This window comes from Bufo gargarizans, chromosome 3, assembly GCF_014858855.1.
Source record: "Bufo gargarizans isolate SCDJY-AF-19 chromosome 3, ASM1485885v1, whole genome shotgun sequence".
Classification (NCBI taxonomy): domain Eukaryota; kingdom Metazoa; phylum Chordata; class Amphibia; order Anura; family Bufonidae; genus Bufo; species Bufo gargarizans.
In genome coordinates, this window is record NC_058082.1 from 140725552 (window position 1) to 140746807 (window position 21256).

At 42.9% G+C, this 21256-nt stretch overlaps 1 protein-coding gene across 4 annotated transcripts in view; it reads right to left on the reverse strand.

Moving 5' to 3' along the window:
- DIAPH3 (diaphanous related formin 3) overlaps positions 1 to 21256 on the reverse strand; it is a 682618-nt gene that overhangs the window by 382111 nt on the left and 279251 nt on the right. For all 4 annotated transcript variants that reach the window (XM_044286187.1, XM_044286189.1, XM_044286188.1 and 1 more), the window contains 6 exons: positions 19174 to 19284; positions 17136 to 17254; positions 14811 to 14927; positions 11234 to 11352; positions 11061 to 11125; positions 2047 to 2151 (listed from right to left, as the gene is read on the reverse strand). In XM_044286187.1, the coding sequence (XP_044142122.1) occupies positions 2047 to 2151; positions 11061 to 11125; positions 11234 to 11352; positions 14811 to 14927; positions 17136 to 17254; positions 19174 to 19284 (636 nt within the window). The remainder of the gene's footprint in view (positions 1 to 2046; positions 2152 to 11060; positions 11126 to 11233; positions 11353 to 14810; positions 14928 to 17135; positions 17255 to 19173; positions 19285 to 21256) is intronic.

Genomic DNA, 21256 nt, shown 5'->3' on the forward strand with positions numbered 1-21256 from the left:
CAAAATTTGCCAGGGGTATGAATAATTATGGGCAGCACTGTATATTGACAATAGTGAATATGGAATTTTAGATGTTGCAGATTAGACCTAAAGCTCTCCTGGCATCAGAGATAACAAAGATTAATTGAAAACTTGCAGACTGTTTAACAGCAATTAAAAAAAACTGCTTTTTTCGTATGTGCATTTGAGAAATAATGAGGGAAACTCCTGTTGGACAACTGTGGAGGAAACACTTTCAAAAAGGGATTCTTGAATACATAAAATGTCTGCATAAGCTGTTTTTGCTTTCCATAGGAGGCATTTTTTGAAAGGGCTGTTTAGACCCTTAAAGGGCTTCTGTCACCCCACTAAAGTCATATATTTTTATTTTTTTTGGGCTAGTTACATTCCTGATAGTGCGATATATGAAAATATAATGGTGTTACTTACTTTCATTCAGCCGTTTCTTATAAAAACGAAGTTTTATAATATGTAAATCAGGTCTCTACCAGCAAGTAGGGCGTCTACTTGCTGGTAGCCGCCGCAAAAAAACGCCCCCTCGTCGTGTTGATTGACAGGGCCAGCCGCGATCTCCTCCTCCGGCCGGCCCTGTCAGCATTTTAAAAATCGCACGCCTCTGTTCATTCGGCGCAGGCGCTCTGAGATGAGGAGGCTCGTCTCCTCAGAACTCCCTCAGTGCGCCTGCGCCGATGACGTCTTCTCTTTCGGTGATGCCATCGGCGCAGGCGCACTGAGGGAGTTCTGAGGAGACGAGCCTCCTCATCTCAGAGCGCCTGCGCCGAATGAACAGAGGCGCGCGATTTTTAAAATGCTGACAGGGCCGGCCGGAGGAGGAGATCGCGGCTGGCCCTGTCAATCAACACGACGAGGGGGCGTTTTTTTGCGGCGGCTACCAGCAAGTAGACGCCCTACTTGCTGGTAGAGACCTGATTTACATATTATAAAACTTAGTTTTTATAAGAAACGGCTGAATGAAAGTAAGTAACACCATTATATTTTCATATATCGCACTATAAGGAATGTAACTAGCCCAAAAAAAAAAATATTACTTTAGTGGGGTGACAGAAGCCCTTTAAACATCAAGGGATAAAAAATTTAAAAGCAACAGTCTAAGAGCAAGAGAAGCTTATAGAGGGCCTGGAGGGGCCATCAGTGCACAAGTATTGTAGCCATGCCTGTGAGAGATCTGTAAAAAGCAGGATGCCCTGATAAGGATCCGGAAGACTACCTGACTACCTAGAGGACAGCATTAGTTGCTATTTTAAGTGAAAAAGGTGAATGCAAGCAATGAAGAAGGTGAGACTGGAAGAGTCTCTGGGTGAGAAAGTACTGTGAATAGATATATAGTTTGAATATACATTGAACGCAAAATAAATACACAATGCAGTCCCTTAAAATATCTCTTTCTCTTGCATATTCTTAACATAACAGAGGTAGATAATGCAAAAGGGGAGAAAGGATTAGGCTTTATATATTTTTCTTCCAAACATTAAGACTTGTCCAACAGCCAAATTACATGCCTACGTAGGAAATCAAACGGTTATGTCATGTTTCCATCTGTTTACTTAACGAAATTGAAAAATTATCAGAAAATATTCTTCTCCACGTGGCAGGTTATCTTTCACTGCAGGTTACCAAAAGCCGAAGGTTCAACAAAACAGATTACTGGAGGAATAATTTCCTGTGCCGAGACAAAGATCAGTGATGAATGCCAAATCCACAAGCTGAAGAGTTTGTACCCTCTGTGGTTAATTACTTACAACAATTGTGACACTGAGAGCAAAACCTAAATGAAACGCATTTAATTAACATAAGATTTAGCACAAAAATAAATCAATTTAAGATCACACATGGCTAATTAATGACTCTCTCTAATACTTTTTGAACGTTAAAGTGGCACCTATGAATAAGAAAATGGATAGTAAACAATTCCAGGAGGGTGCTAAGAAAACTGAAATTCCACTCTTGTTTGAAAGGTATTAAGTGGAATTTGCTTCTTCAGTCATGTTCTTGTATTCAATAGATTCATTTAACATGGTCCATTACCTGGGATTTAAAAGCCTGTAATTCCGCTTGAAGTTCATTGATTTTTTCTTCATTTTTCTGCAATTGGGACTGGGTCTCTTGGCGAATTGTAAATTCCTCTTCGTACTGAAAAGCACAGAAATACCTAGTGTCATTTTCCAAAGCCATACTTACTAAGAAAGCTGCTTGTTATTTTCAGTACAGAAGGAGAAAAAGAGAAGCAGTGCGACACAACCATTGGCTTTAAAGTAAAGTACATGTTGCAAAACGTCTATGTAAGAAATGGTAAAAAAATAAATGTATTTAATGAATCATAAACAACTAAAAGTAAAAGAAGAAAGAAGATCCACAGTTTGAAGTCAAGAAGCTCCAAATGACCGACATATGAATACACCTTTACCTGGAAAATCCAGGTGCTTAAAAAATACTTAAAGGGCATCTGTCAGCAGATTTGTCCCTATGACACTGGCTGACCGGTTACATGTGCACTTGGCAGCTGAAGACATCTGTGTTGGCCCCATGTTCATGTGTGTCCGCGTTGCTGAGAAGAATGATGTTTTGATATTTGCAAATGAGCCTCTAAGGTGATGACACCTGCCCCTGCCAATCAAAGTGCAGGGGGTGTGACCGCTACAGAGAGAGCAGAGCCTCTAGGAGTAATGGCAACGCCCCCATTGCTCCTAGAGGCTCATTTGCATATATTAAAACTTCATTTTTCTCAGCAATTGGAGCACATATGAACATGGGAACAACACAGATGCCTTCAGCGGCCAAGTGCACATGTAACAGGTCAGCCAGTGTCATAGGAACAAATCTGCTTAAAGGATACTGAAAAACACCAGGCAATGGTCACAATAGAAAAAAATCCAAGTGACTGAACTTGACTTGGCGTAAAGGTAAGGCAACTTTCACACCAGAGTTTTCCCTTTCCGCTATTGAGATCCGTTATAGGTTCTCAATAGCGGAAGAAAATGCTTCAGTTTTGTCCCCATTCATTGTCAATGGGGACAAAACTGAACTGAAGGGAATGGAGTCACCAGAATGCATTCCGTTCCGTTTCATTGTGTTGCCATGACGCACACGCAAGCGCTGCAAGCAGAGTTTTTGAGTGATTCCTGGGATGCGGAGCAAGATGGATCCGTCATGACTCACAATGTAAGTAAATGGTGACGGATACGTTTTCTCTGACACAAAAGAAAACAGATCCGCCCCCCATTGACTTACAATGGTTTTAGAGACTGATCAATCATGGCTATTTCAGATAATACAACCGGATCCGTTCATAACGGATGCAGGCGGTTGTATTATCATGGCGGGAGCGTTTGCTGATCCATGACTGATCCAGCACAAATGCTGGTGTGAAAGTTACCTAAGTAATTCAGTTAAAAACAAAAATAACATGGCACAAATCTGCTTAACGCCAATATCCAACGACAGCAAAGTGGGCACGTTTCTGCATCCATACTACAGTTTCAAATCCCGACTCACTACGGGTCTGATCACCCAAACTAACAGCATCATGGATACTGATCCTATAAGTTCCGGTAATCACACCTGCGGTTGGGGCAGGATTTGCACCCAGAATGAGAAGCCAAAATGTGTATGAAATTGCCCAAATACTGGAATGAATTAGGAGTGAATAATTATGGATTCAACAATCTTTTAATTGCAGTGAATGGAGACCATGTTGCAGACTGGTCATCAAATAAAGCATGGACTTCCCCTCACCCATCTATTCCCTGTAGTGTGAATCAAGGCTCTGCACTTACATACGTATATGGTTCCACTATATGATAACATGGTGCGGGCTATTCATCAATTAAGGCAAGGAGCAAAACTTAAAGCTAGGTCTGTTTCCTGGTCATATATCGATCTTACATTTATAAGCTTGCATAAATTTACTTAACTGTAAATGTACACTATTAGTGGAAAGCATATGCTGTGGGTGACACATCTAATATGGATGCGATATGTTCCTATAAAATAACAGTGTTCCCTTTTTAAATAGGAAACACAAGATAAATGTTCTTCTCTATGCCCATGACATTCTGAATCATGCAGACAGATTAAAAACAGAAGAGATTAAGTCACATATTGTAAAAATAAATCTCCAATAATGAAGAGGTTTCACTGCATTACTGTCTCATTGTTGAGAAAAGAAATATCCTGCAGAGTTTCCAAGATTCATGGGAATTGAAAGAACTGAAATGCCAAAGACTGAGAAATCCATACTGTGTTTATTTCTTAGGATAAAAGTAAATTGGAAATGATAGATGACTGTTCAAGTGAACGATTCAGGGGAAGACTTTCATTTTAATGTAGGCTCGGATTGTAAATAATATCTGCACACAAGTTATTTTAAACCCCTTCTAAATAAAAAAACAATGTAGTCTTAATCAATAGTTTCTTCTTAATTTAACAATTTAAAATCTCTTCTTGAAAATGCAATTTTTAGAGTTCTTGGTAAAATTGCAGTAGGTGGGAGCAAAGCCATAAAAGTGCTTCACTAAAGGCCCTTTTACACGATTGTTTGGAAGGAAGAGTTTCATCCCGACAGTCACCTGCTCGTCAGTGGAGGAGACTGCTGCATTTACAGGGGAGGAGTGATCGCTAATGTCATTGCATCCGCAGCAGAGTTCTGTTTAGACATCACAATTTGCTGCTGATGATCAAACCAACAATACTATCACCGTGTGAACAAGCGTTTCGCTATTTCATCGGGTGGTCGGTGGCACCTTTACACTGGCAGATTATGGCTCAGTCAGCGTAAAGTAAACTTAAAGTGTAACTGCCGTTTCATTTTTTTATTCCCTAATGGTATACTACACCCTATTGTATAAGTGCGTTTGTGATAAAAAAAATTTGATCATTTTCAGTTTTACCTGCTAATAACTCCCACAAATGCATGCTACTTTTCTATTAAGCAGCTCTGATCTCACATCGTTGCCATGTGAAGGCCGTCTTCTTAGTATTACAACAAGAGACAGATGAGCTCTGGGAGGAGGAGCTCAGCCCTGACAGCCTGGAGCTGGGCTGCGGCAGAAAGTGGAGGGGAGTGGGCTGTTTTAGGCTACTTTCACACTTGCGTTAGGAGCGGATCCGTCTGGTGTCTGCACAGACGGATCCGCTCCTATAATGCAAACGCTTGCATCCGTTCAGAACGGATCCGTTTGCATAACTGTTTATTTCAGATCTGATTTTTCACTTCGGAAAACTCAGATCCGACAGTATATTCTAAACACAGAAGCGTTCCCATGGTGATGGGGACGCTTCATGTTAGAATATACTGAGAACTGTGTACACGACTGCCCCCTGCTGCCTGGCAGATGCTGCCAGGCAGCAGGGGGCAGACCCCCCCCCCCCTCCTGTATTTAACTTATTGGTGGCCAGTGCGGCCCCCCCTCCCTCCCCAGTATTAAATATGACCAGTGCGGCCTCCCCCTCCCTCCCTCCCCAGTATTAAATATGACCAGTGCGGCCCCCTCCCTCTATATTTATTGGTGGCCGGGCCAGTGCGGATTCCAAGTATTGTGAGCAGTGCGGCCTCCCCTCTCCCCCCCTAATTAAAATCACCCCCCCCCCCCCCCATCATTGGTGGCAGCGGAGAGTACCGATCGGAGTCCCAGTTTAAATCGCTGGGGCTCCGATCGGTTACCATGGCAACCAAGACGCTATTGCAGTCTTGGCTGCCATGGTTACTTGGCAATAAATACAAGCATTATACTTACCTGAAGAGCTGCGATGTCTGACCGGCCGGGAGCTCCTCCTACTGGTAAGTGAAAGGTCTGTGCGGCGCATTGCCTATAGCACAGACCTGTCACTTACCAGTAGGAGGAGCGCCCGGCCGGTCAGACATCGCAGCTCTTCAGGTAAGTATAATGCTTGTATTTATTGCTAAGTAACCATGGCAGCCAAGACTGCAATAGCGTCTTGGTTGCCATGGTAACCGATCGGAGCCCCAGCGATTTAAACTGGGACTCCGATCGGTACTCTCCGCTGCCACCAATGATGGGGGGGGGGGGGGGGGGTGATTTTAATTAGGGGGGGGGGGGGGAAGAGGGGAGGCCGCACTGGTCATAATACTTGGAATCCGCACTGGCCGGCCACCAATAAATATAGAGGGAGGGGGCCGCACTGGTAATATTTAATACTGGGGAGGGAGGGAGGCCGCACTGGTCATATTTAATACTGGGGAGGGAGGGAGGGGGAGGCCGCCGCACTGGTAATATTTAATACTGGGGAGGGAGGGGGGGGCCGCACTGGCCACCAATAAGTTAATTACAGGAGGAGGGGGGGTCTGCCCCCTGCTGCTTGGCAGCATCTGCCAGGCAGCAGGGGGCAGTCATGTACACAGTTCTCAGTATATTCTAACATGAAGCGTCCCCATCACCATGGGAACGCCTCTGTGTTAGAATATACTGTCGGATCTGAGGTTTACGATGTAACTCAAATCCGATGGTATATTCTAACATAGAGGCGTTCCCATGGTGATGGGGACGCTTCAAGTTAAAATATACCATCGGATCGGAGAAAACTCCGATCTGATGGGGACTCCTGACTTTGCATTGAAAGTCAATGGGGGACGGATCCGTTTGAAATTGCACCATATTGTGTCAACGTCAAACGGATCCGTCCCCATTGACTTGCATTGTAAGTCTGGACGGATCCGTTTGGCTCCGCACGGCCAGGCGGACACGAAAACGCTGCAAGCAGCGTTCAGGTGTCCGCCTGCTGAGCGGAGCGGAGGCCAAACGGTGCCAAACTGATGCATTCTGAGCGGATCCGCATCCACTCAGAATGCATTGGGGCTGTACGGATCCGTTCGGGGCCGCTTGTGAGAGCCTTCAAACGGAACTCACAAGCGGAGCCCCGAACGCTAGTGTGAAAGTAGCCTTAGATGGTGATATCTTCTCAATGGTAGCAGCTAGTATGCAACTGGTCTTGTTTGAAAGATGACAGTCCAGACTTTCATACAAGACCAGAATGACAACTCTAGTCCAAGCAACAGATGAGAAATCACTGTTAGAAATAGAGTTGGGAATAATCGTGGGTAAAATCTGCTTTTACTTTCAGCTTCATTCACAGCATCCCGATTTCTATCATTGATATCCTCCCCTGTACAGAACAGATTTATGTAATTCTGGTATTGTCTGAAAGCTGACAAGCTTTCAGACAATACAAAGCCCATATTTCTAGCTGGTACCAAACCAGAGATATAACCAGCTAAAGCAGATACCCCCCTCCCTGTCAGTCTGGAAGAGAATGAGGGACAGCTGGCTATAAAGAGGGTAAAAGAAATGCTTACTGAATTAATGTAATTGCAGGGATCGTCTCTGGTTAGCTGTATGTGAGGCTATACACTGCTCTATGTACTGTGGGAAGTTATCTGCGTTCTGATTGGTCCAGCTAGTTCATGTGAGGAGAGCAAGGGCTTATGGGAAGAAAATGAAAATACTTAAAGAGGTTGTCTGGTCCCAAAATCTAAATTCTTTTAAGGTGCTCCTAACACCCCTCACCATCCATACACATGCCCCCAATACCTGTTCTTTATGTCTGAGCTTTCCTTCCCCCCCTGGAAGACATCACATTATCCTAGCAGATCTGTTTACTTTCTTCCCTTCTTGTTTTGTTGAATATATAACTTTATTGATACACAAGCCTGGCTGCACTGCACAGTGATCAGTCACAGGCTGGACACGCCCCCACTCTGATCTGTCTGCAGCAGCTACACCCACTACAACTCCCGTGTCCATCTTTCTGCACACAGCATCTAAATCCCATCACTGACCGTCCACAGGCTCTTCCCTCACCATCTCCAGAGAGTGATAAACAGCAAGCACATCCAAACACATTTGTATCTAATCCTACCCTGTGTGATACAGCCTGCTGAGCTGTGAATCTAATCTCGTCACTGACCATCCACAGGCTCTTCCCTCACCATCTTTAGAGTGTAATAAACAGCTGGAATCGGCAAGCACATCTAAACACATCTGTATCTATTCCTAACATGTATGTGTGCCTGATACAGAGCCTGTTGTGTGCGATACTGCCTGCTGAAGTGTATATCTAATCCCATCTTCTATGATACAGCTGGCCGAGCTGTGTATCTAATCCTATCTTGTATGATCCTGCCTGCTGAGCTGTGCATCTAAACCCTTATGCACACGACCGTATTCATTTTGTGATCCTCATTTTTTGCAGTCCAATTGAGCTCTATGAATTTGAGGTCCTCATTTTGAGGACCATAATAGGACATGTTCTATCCTTACTGGAACTGACATACGGATGTAGAAAACACACTAATGACGTTAATGTGCTTTCCACATCCGTATGTCAGTCCTGCAAAATATAGAACATGCCTTATTCTGGTCCTCATAATGCAGATCTAAAACCCATATAACTCAATGGGACTGCAAAAAAATGTGAATCACACACGGACAGTAACCTTATTTAGTTGATCCGCGACTTGCAGACCACAGCGGTGACATCAGCAATGCCGTTCAGTCTCCTGCCTCAGGCAGGAAAAGAAGAAGAGGGCGCTGGACCGGAAGCCTGGAAACCTCGTTTGGAGCGGTCACGTGACCGTGAAGATAATCCTATAAAGGCTGCTCTGCAGAGGGTAAGTATACCTGTAATATACTTCTCTCCACAGATAATTAAAGTTCCCCAAATTTAAGAGGCCGGAGAACACCTTTAAATATTACTTTATTATAAACATATTCTCAAATACCTTACATTAGTTATAAATAGGGCTGCAGCTAACAATTATTTGAATAATCGATTATTGTCGATAATGTCATCAATCAGGAAAAAACACTAAAATGACAAAAAAAAAAAGGTTTATATGATTTTACTTGAAAAATTATGTTCAAAGGCCATATTAAAACAAGTTGCGGATGGCACCGTTACGGGGAGGGGGATCTGTGGATGGCAGCATTGGGGGGGGGGGGGGGGGGTCCTGTGGATGACACTGCCATGGAGGGGATCTGTGGATAACTCTGCTATGGGGAGAACTATGGATGAGACTATATAGCATCTAATGCTATATGTGTCATCCACAGACCACCCCCCCCCCTCCCCATAACAGCACCATCCACAGATTCCCCCCATAACAGCGCCATCCAGAGATTCCACCCCCAGAACAGCGCCATCCACAGATTCCACCCCCAGAACAGTGCCATCCATAGATCCCCTTCCCTATAACAGCCCCGGCAGTAACTTTTACTTTAAATCAGGTTCAGCGCATCTTTATTACCTTACAATGAAGCTCCAGTAACAGACAGAGCAGGCAGCGGAGTAACGTCACTCATGTGACACGCCTGCTCCGCCCACTTTATGAATGGAGCAGGTGGAGCAGGCACATCACATGAGTGAGTGACGTTACACCGCCGCCGATCTGCCTGTTACTGGAGATTCATTGTAAGGTAATAAAGACGCGCTGATTTAAAGTTAAAGTAAACCACCCGCTCCCACCCGCATAGCAACGAATCAGCCGATTATTCGATAACTGGATTAGTCGACAACAAATCCCGTTATCAAATATCATCGATAACTTTGTTTAATCTTTGCAGCCCTAGTTATAATGGCTCATTTTAATTTAGGGAGCAATCATTAGGAGAAATAAAAATGGCCGCCATACTATTAATACACACAAAACCTGTCCTAATCACATAGCAGGACAAGTTACTTCACAACACGGAGCTAAAGAGCTGTCTCATCCTCCTCTCTGCTTGTAAGGGATTATGATCCTGAATATAGCTGATAAGATCTTCAGCTGAATCTCTGTAGGAATAGAGTTCATGAGGAGACATGAAGTACAGAGAGGATGGACAGACTGTGTTAAAGGAGACCGCATACAAGTGCTACTGCTCATCAGCCACATCCCCAGCTCCTCTCTGCACTACAGAGATTCACGTGAAGATCATATTAAACTGTATTTTGGATTACAATCCCTGACAAGCAGACTCCTGTGTGATTAGGACAGGTTTTGTGTATACTAATAGGATGGCGGCCATTTAATTTCTCCTGGTGATTGCTACCTAGACAAAACGAGCCATTATAACTAATGACAGTTATTTGGGAAAATATTCATAATAAAGTAATATTTAAGTATTTTCATTTTCTTAATTCCAGGAGAACCCCTTTAACGTGGAAGAATTCTTGCACAAGCTAATTGAAAAAGCCAGTCGGATGACTTTAAGAACAAATACAAGTCCAGTTGCTCTTGACTTATTACTACTGATTTACTATGACCAGGATGAATCAGAACCTTCAAAAACAACATGTCTAATCAAGTTAATCATTCGGCAGGCACCATTCTGATACAGTTGGTGTAGTACTGACCTGTACTACACTAGCTTTATCCAATTCCTCTTTACTGCAATATTTAAACGCCTGCCTTACGGTGGCTGAGTAAGGCTACTTTCACACTTGCGTTCAGATCCGTTCAGATAATACGACCGTCTGCATTCCTTCAGAACGGATCCTTTGAATTATCTTTAACATAGCCAAGACGGATCAGTCTTGAACACCATTAAAAGTCAATGGAGGACGGATCCATTTTCTGTTGTGCCTGATTGTGTCGGTGAAAACAGATCTGTCCCCAATGACTTACATTGTGTGTCAGGATGGATTGATTTGGCTGTTTCATCAGACGGACACCAAAACGCTGCTTGCAAAGCGGAATGGAGACTGAACTGATCTTTTTCCATTCAGAATGCATTAGAATGCAAACTGATCTGTTTTGGACCGCTTGTGCATTACAGCAGCATTACAATAGGAACATGTTTCTCTGTAGTGCTAAGAAAAGCAGGATTTGCATGGCAATCGCTCAGGTGGCAGCTTTCTAGATGTACATAATTTTCAGGTTGTGCGCTATATTCTAGTTGCTACTGGCAACACAACTATTATATAAGCCAATATCTTGGAGTAAGCATGCATCACACATCCCATATTATGTGTATGTAATTGTGGAGTGCAGGGCAAGGCCCTCCCCACTTTCTACCCTTCACCAATATCTGTAAAATCCTACATACTTTTTTTGTCATCTCCAGGTATCTTTCTTCATATTCTTCTGTCTTGGCTTTGTCAATACAAACATCTAAAAAAAAATAAGAAATAGACAAGGCTCAAGTTAGAAATATAATACACAGGGCGGCAGCTGTCAGCGTTTCAATATTCCAGCTGAGCAATTGATGGTAACACTTACCAAGCAAGTAACCGAAATCCACATCTAATCTTTTCCTGTAAGAGAAATCAGGGTCGACACCGCTACGATGCAGCACTATCTGGGATACGCACTCTTCTATTATTTTGAAATACTGTGGCCTTAAAGGAAAGAAGAAAAGTACAGTTAAAATAGAATATAAAGAAGAGAAAAGGGAAAGGGGGGGGGGGGGGCAGGTAAACAAAATATCGGTGCCTGATGAGAAAATCTCACCATCAAGCACTTTACATTAATTGTATCTAAAAGAAATAATATAAAATGTTTTGTTTGCCCTTCAATCTTCAGATCCAATAACAATGTACAGTATTTCTCATGGAAGGTCAGCCGTGTTTGTTCTGAAATTCTCCTGGCTACTGTATGTGGAAAACGGAGAAGTGGTCAACTACCACTCTAATATCCCACTTAACAGTTTTGCCTGAGCTCCACTCTGGGTTTGAGAAAAGCCAGAGCTCGGGCAGCATGGTAAGGTGGAGTGGGCTGCTTTAACACTCCCAATCTTGGCATTGATAGCCGGTGGAAATATGGCTCTGGTCTTGTTTGAAAGATGGCCAGAATCACAGCATTATCTCCTCAACTTTAGGAGATATAGCTGTTAGAAATCAGGAGTGATAGCAACTGAAAGTGAAAGCAAGTTTAGCCACAAAAACGGGTGTGTTATAAAAGGTCCTGTCACCAATTCAAAAAAAGTTAGATATGTATATATTCTAGTTGGCCATGTTACCCTGAGATGGCATACTTTCACTTATAAATATGCACCCTCTCGTTCTACAGTAATGATTTTTGGTACCACACATGTCAATCTGAAGTGACTGGTGACAGAGGTGTGGTCACTTCTTTTCTTTCTTCGGGGAGGTTTCTCTGTCACATAGATAATCAATGGAACGCAATCTTAGAAGAACTGGGACCCCTCTCCTCCAAATGGGACAACTCAATGTGTAAGTAAGGAAAGGTATATTAATATGGAAGAATAATATACATTAAAGATAGTACAAAAGCTAATGGTTCCAGTATTTTTAACACCAGCCCCTATGGAGTATGGAAGAGAGAACCACTATGTAAAATCCTTTATCGAGGTGAAACACTTCCTAAAAACTACTGTTGGGAGCGGTTACCTATTCTATCGGCACATGGACAGAAAGAGAGTGGTACAGAGGAATCAATCATTACTTCAAATTACTAAAAATGGTGCGGCTCATCCTCACAGGGGACACGGCAGGAATAAATCATCCGGATAAGAAGTGGATAATCCGACACAGCGCTGCATTATTACATTTTTATTCCACAACACGCCATTCTCCCACCTCTTATGATCAGAAAAATCTGCATGCTGCAAACACAGTGCAATTAATCCTCATAAAGATCCCTCTAAACTGCACAAATGGAAAGTTGTCAGATTGTCAGAAGTGAGGAGGTCGCAGGTGCCGAGAGCCCGGTACATGTGCACTAAAAACCTATGTATTACTGTAAGCCGCTCTTATTAGCGCATTATTTATCTGCTGTCGTGAAGGGAATTGCTTTATCTTTATTCCACGATTGGAGCTCTTATTCCCGCATTATCTACTCGTGCATGCATTATAGCAGCTAAACTAATTATGCAAACCGTTCCATGCAAAAGCAGGAGTAATGAAAAGCAAATATGGAAAACATGTCCAATCCCACGTGTCGATTATTAGCGATAACAGAAAAACAGGCGCGAATCGCGTCTTAATGACAAATATTTATAAGAGTGGGATTAAATCTATTTATTACATTGACATAACCAATGAACTTCAAATTAAGTGACTGAAGAAGAAAAACAGACCATTCGAGAGGAGTATGGCTTTACGACCGCCGATTATATTTATCTAGAAGTAATCCAAATAATTTCCCATAATAGCGGCTCTTGTGTCACATTTTATTGCAATCACGTTCTCCTAATGCATGAAATATCCGCAAATAAACAGGTGGTGGGTGGATGAATAAACCCTGCGCGGCGGCTTATACTAAAGGGATGCCCTTGTCCATGAATAGAGAAATATGTAGTGCCCCCACCAAACCTTAATGCAGGAGCAAACTATATTAACCCTTTCCTGACCTGCCTTTCCGGAGCCATAACTTTTTTTTTTTTTTTTTTGTTTCACATAAACATAGCAGGGTTGCTTTTTGGGGGCAAGCAGTACTTTCTAATGGCACCATTTAATATTGCATAGGATGTAGTGGGAAGATGGGGGAAAAAAAATCCAAATTGGGTGGAATTGGAAGGAAAAAAATGCAATTCTGCTACAGTTTTATTGGTTTTGTTTTTACAGCTCTCCCTATGTGGAAAAACTGAACTGTTACCTATAATCTCTGGGTCAGTATAAATACCGTGATATTACATTTATATGGTTTTTCTAGATGATGGCAGTCGGACCACCACCGACTAGATTCTGAAAACTTATCCTGAGGATAGGTCATCAGTATCAAAATTGTGTCAGTATCCACAGTCTGGAGATGCACGTCAGTGAACATATTACAGAAATGTTTACAAAACACCCCCACAATAGGATAAGGGTACTTTCAGGGGAGTCCGGCAGGACTGCTGCTCTGTCCCCATTGACTATAATAGGGGCAGGGGTGGAGTTCCGTCGGCAGCACAGCAGCGCACGCTGAGAGGCAGCCGAACTTGGGGTACTTTCACACTTGCGGCAGAGGATTCCGGCAATCTGGACGCAAAACGGATGGCATTTGTCAGACGGATCTGTCTGACAAATGCATTGAAATACCGGATCCGTCTCTCCGATGTCATCCGTAAAAACGGACCCGGTATTTATTTTTTACAGATTTAAAAGGTATGCGCATGCGCGGACCGGAAGAATGGCTCTGTCAATGTGGCACTAATACATTTCAATGGAAATTAATTCCGGATCCGGCATGTGTTTAGGATTTTGGGCCGGAGAGAAAAATGCATGATACGGTAGTTTCTCTGGCCAAAAAAACTAAGAGGGACTGAACTGATGCATCCAGAACGGAATGCTCTCCATTCAGAATGCATTAGGATAAAACTGATCTTTTTTTTTTTTTTTTTTTTTTTTTGGCGGTATTGAGCCCCTGTGACAGAACTCAATACCGGAAAAAGAAAAACGCTAGTGTGAAAAGTCTGGCGCCTGAACTCCGCCCCCACTATAGTCAATGGGGACTGAGCGGCAGTCCGGGGGCACATGTGAACTAGCGGCAGGACGTCGGAACAGCCTGCCGAAGACCCCTGCCATTGGTATGAAACTAGCCTAACATGTTTGAAAGTGATACTTGTCCCCCTCTTATTGCAAAAATAGGGGTCCAGAGTCCATCTCTCCTTCACACCCACAAAAACCACATCATTTTGCTGCAAAACAAAATCAATATGACTCCTGCTAGTGCACCTACGGCAGGGCCTGAACAGGCAGTACATGACATAAAAACACAACGGGACAAGCCCTTTGTCACCAACAACTCTTAGGTCCTGCATACTAGCTTCAGTCTAATACCAGAAGAAATTTACATATAAAACAATGCACAATAAACATAAAACAGGGTAACACATGAAAGGGTCTGTCCTCACCTTGCAAAACAGTCATTGCGGATTATTAGAAGATGTTGAAGAATGGAAAGAAAATATCCCTCAGAATACGAGTTTTTGACCGAATTCCACAGCGCGCTGAAAACATCGCTGGCATCAGTTACAATGTTAAGGTAATAACACTGACAGACTCTGGGATATAATTACATTTATATGCAAGGAATGAAAATGTCATATACCATTACAGCAACTGCATATGACCATTTCCCAATATTAAAATTGTTTTTTAATAATTTTGCCCGTTGTACTAGTCGCACACGTCCATCGGTGAGTGACAAAGGTTATTCTAAATCCTTCACAGCCGATCCCTCCAGGCTCACTGTGAATACATCATAGGCAGGCTTCACACACATATACATGTAATGGAATAATGATCAAGAGAAGGTTGATGAGGATCTTACAGTAGACTTATGACGCACAGACCCATCAGATAGATACTGTATGTGATCAAATAGTCTCAATGAGCCATATGTTTGACGGTATGTGTCTTGACCCCCCCCCCCCCCCCATAAAGGGGTTGTCCAGTTTCCAATATTGACGATATAGTCTCAGGATAGGTCATCAATATCAGATCAGCAGGGGTCCCATTCACTTGAATGGGAAGGAGCAATTGTAGTTACACTATGTCTACTCCTTCCCATTGAATCCAAAGTGAATAGGGACAGAAGAGTTGTAATAATGCAAATGACAATGGCGGGCAGGTAAACAGTGAAGAGAAGGTAGCACTCGTAAGACGACCTATTCTGAGGATAGATCATCAATATTGGAAACCAGACAAACCGTTTAAGGGGCAGCCCATGCGTTATAAGTACGATACTCAGTACCACACTGGCTATATACTAAAAGGTGTCGCCGGTTCTTTAAAACTGATTGCCTATTACTAAGGCAAAGGTTACATGGCGACACTGGTCGCAGCCAGGATCGCTGAGCAGCGGTGATCCTATAGAAATGAATGGGAACGCCGCAGCAGTCACAAGAAATCCAGCCTTGTTGCGTCGGCATCCCATTAATTTCTACGGGATCACCGCTACTTAGTGATCCTGGCTGCGAAAGGTGTCTCCTGTGTAGTCCTTGCCTAAACTGGTACTGTACTTTGAACAAACTTTTCATATGCTGCAGGGACATATCGAAAGTTTAGATTGGTGGAGATCTGAGTGCTGAGACCCCCACTGATTTCTAGAATGAGGGGAGAGGAGAGGCATATCACATCTATGGGCCCATTTTACACAGTGAGGAGAGAGCATGCAATGTTTGCACTCTTCTCTCCTGTCGTTTTAGAGATCAGTGGGGGTCTCAGCACTTTTGATAGCCCCTACATACGTTCAAAGTACAGTACCACTTTAAGGTGGGCCATCAATATTAGGTTGTGGAGGTCCAACTCTGAGCAACACCTCCTGTACAGCTGACACGGTGCCCCCATCATTGTTTATACCGTTCTGCACCTCACAGCTCCGTGCTTACTGAAGTGGCTATGCTATACACTTGAATGGGAGGAAACTGTAATAGCAGGCACAGTCGCTACTAAAAGTAAAGTAATAATGAAGACAGACCACCACCAAACCAATATAGATAACCTATCCTAACGACACGTCGTTAGTTTTAAGAAGCCAGAAAACGCTTCTAACGATGCTCCCATGTGAATGCTAACAGATGACAAGCTTGTGATTCTTCTCAATATCCTCTGGCTGGTAGATCTTTATTACAAGCCAGTTTCCCATTGCTATATCTGATATAAGACAACATCAGCATGCAGTTTGCCTGGTTCCCGTGTCTAGGGAGTTCTCTCTGGGTACTACAGTTCCCCCCAAACCTACACATAGGTTCATTTGGAATTTTGATTGTGAACCCCCAAAGAGACCGTGAGCAATCACATTCTCTGTACATGCTGCACAATATACAGCAGCTGAAAAAAAAAAAAAGGAATGTAAAGAGGAATGGTCAAGAATTCCTCCTGACCATTGTGCACGTCTGATCGGCAACTACAGGAAACGTTTGGTTGAAGTTATTGCTGCCAAAGGAGGTTCAACCAGTTATTAAATCCAAGGGTTCACATACTTTTTCCACCTGCACTGTGAATGTTTACATGGTGTGTTCAATAAAAACATGGTAACATTTAATTCTTTGTGTTATTAGTTTAAGCAGACTGTGATTGTCTAATGTTGTGACTTAGATGAAGATCAGATCACATTTTATGACCAATTTGTGCAGAAATCCATATCATTCCAAAGGGTTTTTCTTGCAACTGTATAATAAAGTAATACATCTCACAGGTTTATAACAAAGTGCTGGCATTATAAGACAGGATATTCCATTTCCAATCGGACATCGTCAAGGCGGTGAGAGAACTCAATCATATCTTCTTCTTTGTGCTCATCAAACACTCTCAGCTGGATGTCCAACGCATCATTGCGGACATTCTTTAATTGCTTGAAACAAGAGGAGAGACAAAGCCTTATACATACAGGTAGAGGGACAGGTAAGCCATTCATCATAGAAAGACGGGGGGTGGATTATCAAAGCTGTCGAAAAGTAAACCTGGCCTTGCTGCCTATAGTAACCAATAAGAACTTCGCTTTCATCTCTTAAAGGGGTTTTTCCAGTCTGCATGAGCATACTTTACATTACTGATTTATGAAGGTAGCTGTACGTTAGTAATATTTATTTTAGCCTTATTGCTTCTATTCCCTTCAAGGCTGTGGTCACATGACCATGAAGCTTTTTCCTGTATCTTGCGATGCTATGTCCATGGATGTGTCAAAGCAGCAACAGTGGCAGTGATAGGAGAGCGTCCATGTAACTAGCTGAGTGGGAGGAGCTATAAACTAGCTGGGCGTTGTTAGGGGAGGTGCTGGAGCTGTGGCAGAGAAATGCATCATGGGTTTGGTTGGATTCAGCAACGCGAAGTGCTACATACAGGATACAAACAGACCAGAGTAATTGATAAAAAGCACAGGGAAGACATACATGAGGTAAGCAACTACATGAGCATATCTTTTAAAAACCTTAGTAAACCTGGAAAACCTCTTTGAGATGCTCTGGGGAAATGAAAGCTGTGCTATGGACAACAAGACCTGTTTAGGTCCAAGACCTTACTTCTACAGAATTATTTTGATAGCATACTGTCAGTATAATTCAGTAGATACAGGTCATGCAGGACACACAGCATTATAAGTCAGTATAATGCTGAGCACTCCTGAGAAAATAGCAGTGTCCATAACAGAGAATCACACAGAGCACGATTTCCGCACAGGACACGCTTGTGTAAAACAGGCCTAAATCTACCCTACTTGTCTCCAAAAACATTCTCCTCCAATTTAGAAACCTCTTTCACACAGGATGTCAAATGGGTTTGTACAGTTTAACAAAGACAAATATACGATGCTCTGCAGATGAACCTTGTAAGGTCGGTTTCTCATCACTGTCTAACCTTCTGTTCTTTTGATCCGTCAGAAGGACAAAAAAAGAATAAAAAAGATCCATTATTTTAAGCATCAGTTATGATCAGTTTGTGTCACTTCCGTCAGATATCAGTTATTTTTGACGGTAGAAAAATCCCTGAAAAAGTACTTTTTTTCCTATCAAAAATAACTGATCTGTGACGGAATTGACACAAACTGATGGAAAATGATCAGAACTAATGCTTAAAATAAGGGATTATTTTATTTATTTTTTCTGTTCTTCTGATCAGAAGAATGGAAAGCTGAGGAGTAATGCGAACTTGGCCTAAGTGGTTCAGCCGTTGCTTTTAAATGACTAGGTTCCCTACTCTGCTCGGCTTTGAGTGTGTGGAGTACAGATCCATAGAAAGTTCTTAAAAAGCCTAGCAGAGCTGATGAAAGCCTAAGGAGCAGAGTCTTCTGAGCAGCTCTGCAATTATTTTATCATCAAAGTTTAAGTCACCCTTTAATCTGCCCCAGGATTATTATTAATGCCTGGAGGGGTCCCTCTGCACGTGCAGCTTGAACCGCGGATACGGACAACCTCCGGCCACAGGTGGACCGCATCTATGTTGTCAGTAGCAAGTCCGGGTGCAGCACAGCAATTAGTGGTATCCACCATGCAGTAGACGCAGCGCATGGAACTGCGCCCCCAGAATTCTATTAAAGCAAGGATTTGTGCATTAAATGGGTGTTTCAACAGGAGACACACACACGCCAGCAGATCTACTGTGGCTGGCTTAGCATGCTGCATATTCAGTAATAAGACTGGGGTTATTTGAAGCACATCTCGTCTCTGCAAACGAGATTACATTATTCTGAACAGAGAAGCATATGAAATAAGTTTTCCACTCGGGTGTCCGGAAATTTAAATATTAATGTAAAAACAGTGGCTACAGGGCACTTACTGGCAATATCGCCTTCAATCCGCAGCGCATAAATTCATTTCTGATGTGAAGTCTGAAGTCCAGATCATCAGGCGATGTAACAAGTGCATTGATGAGCTGCATACAAGCCACCTACAGCAGACAAACCGGGAGAGAAAATTAAAATCTCTTATTTCCAGTTTTCATTATGTTTCAATGGTAAAGAGGTCATTACATGAACAAGGCTTCGGCGCTGGGTCCGTTTAGAAATAAGATGAGACAGAGAGAGTGCCTAAATAATAGATTCATTAGAGGCTCTTAGATGCAGTACAATACATATTGTCATATAATCATGCAAAAGACGACGCGATCAATACACCTAAATAGCATCTTATCAGCACCAGTCATAAAATATAGATTTTTCCATGTACTAACATAGTAAAAGGCATATCGCGGTGTTGGCAGGCCTGGATCCCACTGAACGAAGCACATCAGGCCTTTTCAGAATTCATGGAACCAATACTGTGTAAAATTAAATCAGGCTAAACACATTATCCGCAGCCAGAATTTCCAGCAACATAATACCCTGCGATGTGCCTGAGAACCGTTAAGCAGAACTGAAGTTAAAAAATTGCCCTTTTGCACTGCAGTCATCTCTATGTATTTTTCATGTGTTTTCTTAAGGCCTTACTGTCAAAGCTTTTCAACGGAATCGCTCCTCTCACTGTAATGAATTGCACTATAAAGGAAATGCAATGGAAGAAAGCAAAATAGGAGAAAACTGGCGCTGCTGGCAACCAGACGGAAATAACTCCCACAGGTATTATAGCTCTACAGTTGTCACCTTGAAAGCCAACCGCAATCTTCAGTCTCTGCTGTTAGCTCAGAGTCATGCTTTTCAGAACACAACGGAGTGCCAGGAACTACCCAATTTATGGCGCCGTGAAGAACATGCCAGCCAAAGACAGCGACGGATTAAAGCAGACCGTATTGATTATCATATCTGCAAACAGCTTTACACAACTTACATTGAGTATAGATAAATGCAGAAGCTCTTTGCAAGCAGTAAATATTCTTATTACAATGTGTAGCAGAAAATTAATCCACTTATTAGAAGTCCGATGCTCGCACAGCTTTGAGCTCCCGCCTGCAGCCCGCCAAGAACACGGGCTAATTTAATGCAACCAGTCCAGATCACACATGAATTATTAATGCTCGCCATCCTACCAGAACCAGCCCGAATTCACACCCTTCCCGTACATTCACTGAGACCGTCATGTCTGATGCACCCATGCTGTGCGACTAGTAGAGGGGTTGTCGGTTTCTTTTATAGCAAATGTCACTCTGCACTGTCGGAACAATCTCACGACCCCTCTGACTTATAATGGGGTCTGATGGCTCATGCTGAATTGTGTGTTTCAACAGGGGATATAGTACTGCATGCAAATACAAAAATAATCTGCAACATGGGGTCAGACACAGATGTGAACAGAGCCTTACTCTGCCTGAACATACACGTCATGTATCAATTATGGTGCATGGTTCATACAAGATTATGTACAAGCTAATTATTCAAATACTGAGCTCACTGACATTTGTGAAACAGGGGACGTGGCTTACCTGCTCCCTAGGCTAGCATGATTTTTCAGGACTACTAAGGGACTGAGAGGGATCATACAATACACCATGTTTGATGCACTTTCTATTTAAAGGGGTTATCGCCTGACTAATGTATAAAATGAAAATCAGAGCTCATATAGTACATGACAATCCCTTTCTAAAACAGCTAGAACCAGCCCTGTACCTCACATGGATCCAGAGATCTCTGCATTCATTGCTCTGCTTGATTTATATTATGCTAAGAGCTCAGGGGGAGTGTCTTTACTGCTGCAGATCAGGCGGCGTGTCCAATCTGCTGGAGCTCTCTCCCAATCACAGCTCAGGAGGCGAGTCCATTCTGCTGGAGCTCTCACCCTATCACAGCTCAGGAGGCGTGTCCAGTCTGCTGGAGCTCTCTCCCTATCACAGCTCAGGTGGCGTGTCCATTCTGCTGGAGCTCTCTCCCTATCACAGCTCAGGCGGCGTGTCCAATCTGCTGGAGCTCTCTCCCTATCACAGCTCAGGA